Source organism: Rhinocladiella mackenziei (genome assembly GCF_000835555.1).
Source record: "Rhinocladiella mackenziei CBS 650.93 unplaced genomic scaffold supercont1.9, whole genome shotgun sequence".
NCBI lineage: Eukaryota > Fungi > Ascomycota > Eurotiomycetes > Chaetothyriales > Herpotrichiellaceae > Rhinocladiella > Rhinocladiella mackenziei.
This window is the reverse complement of record NW_013550596.1, coordinates 1,209,272-1,216,991: the sequence shown is the minus strand read 5'-3', so window position 1 is coordinate 1,216,991 and position 7,720 is coordinate 1,209,272. Positions and strand designations below refer to the sequence as shown.

The 7,720-nt window shown below is 51.8% G+C and overlaps 2 protein-coding genes across 2 annotated transcripts; both read right to left on the bottom strand.

The window, feature by feature from the left end:
* Window positions 1-260: 260 nt before the first annotated feature.
* Window positions 261-1,501, bottom strand: Z518_10645 (uncharacterized protein; the record flags this gene model as incomplete). The annotated part of the gene is made up of 2 exons (XM_013412187.1): window positions 261-1,236; window positions 1,299-1,501. The coding sequence occupies 2 exons, from the start codon at window positions 1,499-1,501 to the stop codon at window positions 261-263; spliced, it is 1,179 nt and encodes a 392-aa protein (XP_013267641.1).
* A 3,317-nt stretch (window positions 1,502-4,818) lies between these two features.
* On the bottom strand, window positions 4,819-6,173 carry Z518_10644 (uncharacterized protein; the record flags this gene model as incomplete). Its single annotated transcript, XM_013412186.1, has 2 exons — window positions 4,819-5,668; window positions 5,761-6,173. 2 exons carry the CDS (start codon window positions 6,171-6,173, stop codon window positions 4,819-4,821), a joined length of 1,263 nt encoding a protein of 420 aa, XP_013267640.1.
* Between the last annotated feature and the right edge of the window lie 1,547 nt (window positions 6,174-7,720).

Below are 7,720 nucleotides of genomic sequence, written 5' to 3'. Positions count from 1 at the left end.
CCCCCCCCCCCATTACTAGCCAAATAACCACACACCGGGTCGTGTGAAACGATGAGCGATACGGGATTTGATCATGAACCAGCAGGATCTTGTCAGGTTGAAACCAACAGGGGTATAATTTGGCTCAGTAAATTAGTAACAAGCAATGTTCCCTTTGGAATGAAGTATGTGGCATCAACATCAGCAGCAAAGAAGTGATTCCCTCTTTATCATGGCTGTTAACAAAGTAAAATCATTTTAACAAGTCTGGCGAGCCTCCCTCATTGGAATCCCAGTCCCCTGAGTCTGGCTCTCCTCTCGAGGATTACGCTCTCCGTCTGCCTATATAGAGCATCAAGCTGTTCCATGGACAATGAGTCCATCAAAATTTTAGCAACCTGAGTGCCGGCACTGACAAGTTGCAGCATGTAACGGTCGTCCTTGGGCGTTCTGGTTTGCTGGTCTCTGCTATTCTGTCTGACAGCGATCGAATTCTCTAGTGTGGTGACGAATTGTTTGATTTGATTATCATAGAGTACACGGGCTGGTATCCGCCGTTTCGTGGCAAGCCTTTTCAGCAGATAAGCCCATTCTGTCCATTCTCGATCTGCCGGGGTTCGAACACGGGGCTTGTCTCGCTCGAGCGGGATGGGGAATTGATATTTCGCCACGAAGTGAAATGCGCATCGAGATAAAATATCGTTGACACGGAGGGTGATTTCGTCTTGTTCCTTCATATCCAGGTGGACCGGGAGAGAAGGAAGTGCTTGAGATCGGGCATGCTCTTGCTGCGGTAATGGCAAAGGCAGGAGTTGAGATGGACCGTCAAATTCATCCTGGTTGAATGGTCGGCGACGAGTATGGTAGCGGGTAGTCCTACCCATCTCTGAGCCACGTCGGTTCTGCGTCTCCAAGTCATACTCCGTATAGCCTTGACTGGTCGGAGACCCCGTTTGCAGACCATAACTGTCCTGGCTCTGTCGTCGGAGGGCCATCGTTTGATCGTCGGGATTCGACCTTGGAGGAAGGTTATGCGGCGGAAATGTGCCCGGGTCCGAGTTGAGGGCAGAAGATTGGGAACCAAACGACAGTGGGCGGAATGGTTCACCCACGGCCGTCGTCGTAGGAGCGCGGGTTGCGCCATGGATCTCTGGCGGCAGCCTTTGGCGCAGTCTCTCCGTTCGATCAGGAGATATACGCCCGCCGGGTTCGCCAGCGAACGGGTCGTACGTGGACAACGACCAAGGCGTAAATCTGCTGCAACTTGGAGTCTCAGTCACGACATCCACGCGAAATAATCGACGGACGAGCCCACCTACCTTTGTACGGAAAATGGCGAGGGGCTTTCGGCAAGCGGCATTAAGTTGGCGGTGTCTGGTGGTCTCGAAAACAGAAAATCCTCCTGCTCAGTCATGCCCGCGTTGTTGTCGGTCAAGTCAAGAGCAAACTGAACACCAGGGGCGAGTCCCGAAGAAGGGTAGGTAGAATGTAGACTTGAGATCGGAGATGTCAAGGCCAACATGATCAAACCGGTCAAAGTGATATGCACTCGGGAGAAGGAGTAGAGCCGAAGAAGTATGCCGGCAAGTTGTGTGTACGGGCTCCCACTCTGATAGGAGAAAGAGGATTGATCCGATGGCCAGGGGCTTCGCGTCGGGCGCCCATCAAGTATTGGGCATTCTTTCTGATGCCAGACTCAGCACGAAATGGGAACAAGAAAAGATGAAGTCCAATAGTGATATGGAATTCGTCAGAGACACGTGGAGAGGGGACGAGGCAGTGGCTTTGGCCCTCCCGACCCATTCCTAATGCGATTCTGGAACTTCTTTGGAGGTAAGTTGTCTGATGTCCACTCATTCCGCAACCCCGGGGGTGGCCTAGTTTCTTACAGAAAAGGCCCACCTTGACAGGGGCTGAAACAAAAGTGCCTGACAAAACTTGGCGGCGGATTGTTGCCGACACCTTGGATGAGGCGTTGAGGCGTCTCCCGTTGGATTGTGCACTTTTTTAGCAAGTCTAACAAGGTCTGTTGGAGCCGGCTCCCCGAGGACGAACGCCACAGAACTCGTGCCGCATAACAAGTTGGCCCTGGATGGGAGCGATGGCGTATGGGGGCCTGGTTTTTCTGGAAGCTCATTAATTTCTTCTTGAATACGGGAGTGCACGTCACGGGCACGGCCGGCACGTTCATCGATCGGAAATGCCTAACATTTGCTGCTCGCCAATGTTCGTTGCAGTTGATGCCCGAGAGTCGGTGAATGGAGGATTTGGTCTTCTAGGTAGAACGTGAATTGCATCTGAGCCCAGTCACGCGTTTCTCCAACATCGAGTATCACAACGCGAAAGAATGTCCAATTCGGTCGCGAAAATAGTTCCCACTGTCTCTCCCGTCTACGAGCATGATGCCTGTAAGTCGCGCGAGCAGCCCTAAAATGGAGAATGAAGGGGAAGGGCATTCAGGTTCGTTGCGCCGTTGGGTGGTCGTTTCGAGAACGCGGCGGCGATCAATGGCTGGGGGGTTGGCAACGGTAGCGGGTGGATGGGCATGCGACGCGACCCTGGGCTAGCCAGTGCGTCAGTCAGGTCCCAGCCAACTACAGTGTAGTTCACCTCCTGCATCATGAGGGTTAGTGTCGCGAGATTTGCATAACTTACCTCGAGACTAATTTCCAAAGGGTCAAGGCAGTCGGAGGAAAAGGGAACCAGCTGCCGACCTTCAAACAAAGCAGGTTGCAAAATTACTTTGTATTTTCCAGGTTGAAAACCAGCCAATAGTTACGGTATTGACGGATGCTCGATTCAAGAAGAAAGTTTGGCCGTTAAAGTAGATCACCAGGAACAGGGGACCAAAAAGAAAGGCGAAAGGGGGGGGGGGGGAAAAAAAAAAAAAAAAAAAGGAAAATGGGCCTCCCGAGGGAACGAGGATTAGGTCGATCCCTGAAGAAGGTTCAAAACTCCAGGACAAGACCATCCGATGCCACTGATGCCCAAATTTTGAATGAGCACCCTGTTCGCCGATCATGGGTATGATCTGCACCGGCCTTGGGTGAGGTGACGAGTTCGAAGTTTCTGGAAGGAGGGGACCAAGGTTTAGAAGAGAATATAGGGTGGCGATGGTGCCTAACAGTGGCAGTTTGATGGAACCTTTGGAAGCATGGAAGAGCCTGGTTATGATGGTGTCCGCTTAGGTCCGGGGAATACGGGAGCTGAGGATATGGTGGACATTGGGTAAGTTGGCCGGTGCCCGTAAAGAGATGAAGAAATGGAAATGAGCTTTCCTCCCGGGGGACCCGGCCAGAGAGTACGTACGAGCCTCCGGGACCATGAACTGAGATTCCTTTTAGGACTCTAAGGGAGCGGAAAAGTTCCAGACTCGGGTAGAGCGTCAAGAGTGGTCCCCCAAAGGGGATCTGCTAAAGATGGACGGCTGGACGATGGATCATGCCATCATGGGTTCCATGAGGGCGGGATGAACGATGACTGAGGGAGCGAGATCGATGGGAGTGAAGCGAGCTCGCTGTTCCAGGAACGAGGAGACTGTTCAGGGCGAAAAGAGACGAAGAAGGTGAAGGAGAGCGAGGAGATGGAGACAGGAGTTGGTTGGGAGAGCAATGACCACCCAAAAGCAGTACGTTTACGGGAGGATCAAGAGCCTGGGGCGTGATGTGTGGTGTGGTGGTGGTACAGGGGAAAAGGGGTGATGGAATGGTTTCCCCCTGGAAGGTGATGTCGAGGTATCAAGGAGGCTTGTTACCAGCCTGGTCGCCGTTCCACCATCTTGATTGGCTTCCCGGGTCTGCCAAGCCCGGAAAACGTCATTTTCCGAACGCCGGGCGCTGAATGTGAGACGGCCGTCAAGTACTTAACGGCAAGTACCTAGCCACTTGCCGTAAGGTCAGCGAGTACCTGCGTGGGTGTAACCCGGGACAATCCCACTTGAATCCAGAGCTTTGAAAGGGAAATGAATCAGGCGCAAATGCCCCATTGGAGGAGAAATAGAGAGACGCAATCAAGCTTCCATTCGCTTTGCTCCCGCGTTCATAGCCTGGATGGATAGAACTAATCCTGTGCCCATCCTTTCCTACCAAGAAAATAGAGCCAGGAACCTAGCAGTCTTACCCCATCATCCGGCGGGCAAGTACCCGTTATGTGGTACGTTACTACCACATCCGGTAAAGAAGAGAGTATTCCCGGTGGGGTTCGGACTTGCGCTACCTCTTTTCACCCTCCCTGGCCCCCAAGCACGGCTCCGTACTGAAAACGCTCTAAACATGTTCCTAGAGGGGTCTAGATCTCTGCTGTCTGTGTACCGTAAGCATTGCTAAGGCGAGGAACTCTTGACTCATTCCCCGAGCAGGGTTCCCTTCTCCAAACACAATCCGAGGCATTATTTTGCTCACAAATATATTGGCTATGTACTCTTCCCTCCCGAAATGTACAGCAGTCTGACCGGAAAGTGGCAGGTACTGCCCCCTCAAGGAGTCCCTCCGGGTTCTATGTAGGTATGGGATATACGGCCGTGCTGTGACATAAACAGGTGCACAGGCCAGCGTTTTCCAGGCAAACATGAGTCGCAAACACCTCTGCGAGAAACACTAAACTGGCTTGGTGTCAAAAACCAATCTCCGACATCTTGGGTTTCTATAACTGCAACTTTCAACCACGCAAAACATGTCCCTCAAGGCTGCCGTCTTTTCAACCGTCGTGCATAATCCTGATCAACGTTGCATCTGTTAGCAAAAGCCTCTGCCGAGCAGCCGAGACTACGTCCCCAAAAAGGCCCCAAACTTGCGCCCGGGGGGGAGGAAGGGGGAGGAGTGGATAAAACGTCAAACAAACTTAACTCACTTGGCAGCCTCTCTTGATGCCTGCCTCCAGCCCTACTCTGGGACGATAGCCGAGAATTTCTCTGGCCTTATCACCGCTGGCATACCTCATAGCACAGGCATCCATGACGCTTCCACGGGAGAGGGTCGTTGTTGTTCCGTAGATTCGCGTAATGACTTCCGCGAACAAGCCCAAGATCCACCCCAGTCCTGCTGGGATGGGAATTTCCAACGGCGGCGGGTAATGTCCAAACTCCCGCCAAACCGCGAGGCTGAACTCTCGAAATGAAATCGGCTCGTTGTTTTGTATGAAGAACGTCTCGCCTGCCGCCGTTCCCCTCCGCATCCCACCACATCTCACCGACGGCTGGGCCGAAAACAGGTTTTCCACCGCCAAAACATGTGCATCGGCCACATTGCCCACGTACGTCGTGTCCCACAAATTAGTTCCATCTCCGAGTCGGTAGCGAGTCTCTTGTTTCGCGATACATGCGTGGATCGGAGGTATCAGCTGATTGTCTCCTTCTCCGAAAAGAACCGACGGCCTCAAAACGCATGTGGACATTGAATATTGGGGGCTATCTTCGTCGCCTTCTCTTGTTTTCTCGATCCGGCCTGGGTTGTTGGCAGCAATCACAATTCTTTCGGCTTCCACTTTGCTTTCGCCATAGATCAAAGATTTCTCGGGAACCGGCCATCTCTCGTCGATATTCGCATACGGTTGAGTCATATCATCCGTTACTGCGCAGCAACTGCTCGTGTACACAAGAGCTTTGCATCCGCTGATGCTGGCTGCTTCCACCACATGTCGTGTTCCATTCACATTGACATTCTTGACAAGACGTTCTAAACGGCGTGAATATCTGTCGTTACACCAAGATAAGTCACCATGGACCCCAATGGTAAGAAAGGGTCAGAGATTGGTCATGGACATGGACTAAAGACAAGAACCTACCGTTCACTCAACGGCGGTACAATACCCGCCGTATGCACCACCGCATCAGGCCTGACCCAAGCCAATACTTTCTTCACCTCCGTTTCATCCGTGATATCAGCTTGCACATACTCGTAGGCGCAGCCCCTAAGTAAATCCAGCTCGTCGTCTTCGTACCCGTCATTCTTGTGCTCTTTTCCATGTCTCGGATCTTCACGATGGTCAAGGATCCAAACACTCCATTCAGGATGCAATTCCTGCAATGAGCGTACGATCGCGGAGCCCACGAATCCGAGGCCGCCTGTCACCAAGACTTTGATGGCAGATGAACATGTATCTGGCCTCGACCTCCCCGCCCCGGCCGAAGCTGCACTCCCCGCCGCGACGCCAGGAGCAGGCTCGGGTTCTGCGACACCGTCTGCTGATTTCGCCATTGATGGCACAGGGATAATTCAATTCCTTTCATACGGATCCCAGCCGCAGACTCGAAACGCAATGGACGCCGATACGCTCCTCAACATCACCCCAAATACCCAAATACTTGTTTATAGTCTTCGCTCGCCTCAGTCACCACTTCAACCTCCACGATCTGATCAAACCGATGTGTAGAGGCAAAGAAACCTGCACATCAAACTGCAAAGAGGAGGCCGAATTACTAATACGTCGCATCCAATCTGGGAAACTAGGCAATCCGAGTCAGTCCACATCATATACATCCCACGTGCTTGTCGTTGGTGTCCATCTAATGGAGGTCACAGGTCGAGGTACGGAGCTAGCATTTTATATACCCAAATCCCATTCGAAGCGAGGACCTCCACCTGAAGTGAGGAGAAGGGCCCCCCAATCATCACCAATTCCAACAACCACCACATTCTTACCGAGGCGACGGGCCTGGGTGGTTAGCCGGGTACACCGCAAATGATTTGATTGATTGATCGATTGTTACCTTACCAGATGACAGGGACCGTTAATAGTGACAATGACACTGGCATTTTCTGAACCGCCACCCTTGGACTCCAGCTACCGACAACCGGTGCAGGATAGTATATCTGGTAGGGGACACCCATGGAAAGTTTGGGGCACGGGGATATTGCCCCATTCAGCCGATACCCTTCGGGCAAATGTCTTCTAAATTTGGTCTCTGAAAATTTCAATCGGAATGAGAGCGCGCGAATACGAGTTTGGAGGGGGCAAATGACCAGAGCCAAACTCAGCTTCTAGTACAAGGCACAACGGAAGTACGGCAGGACAATAGTGCAAGGATAGAATCGCAATCATCATCAATCAACCCCGACGAGCAGTCAAACGAAGCACTCGACCAAATCGACAGACCGGCTTCTGGCTGCCGGTGCAGGTACAGGGGCTGACTTTTGATTGACATTTACTATTGGCCATTGGCCATATTCCAATTTCGTCGCAAGCTAGATTGTAAAAAATTTTAGATTTCCAATAGATTGACATCATTATTGGCACAATTCAAGGATTAATTCCTGTATTGATCCATAAGAGAATGAAAATGAACAGAGCATACTGCCCTGATGTTTATGTTTGAGGAATGACGATAACCAACGACAGCCATAATCACCAACGGGGGACCAAGTCGGGCATGGATGGTGTTGCTGTGATCGTCCAGGGTTGTCTGAGACATTTGGCAAGGACCGGTGCGAAGCATTCCGAAATCGTCGTCCCTTACTCTGCACTGTTCGACTTCAGTCAGGCCTTGCAAGATTACGGGCAGTCGGATGTCACCTGCCCAAGAAACAGGAGCGAGGGAAATCAAACATGCTAAGAGCGCTTGAGCCTCGCGAGCTCTCCAAATAGCAGCACGAAAACTGAAAAGGGTGGACTTTTTCCTCGCCATTGCTGACGTTGTTGCTATTGCTGATCCTAGCCAGCAGACATGAAGAGACTTTGGCCCAAACAATTGTGTATTGCGATGCATTTGGCTATTTTGGCAGTGTCATTGTGCCATCTCACAGAT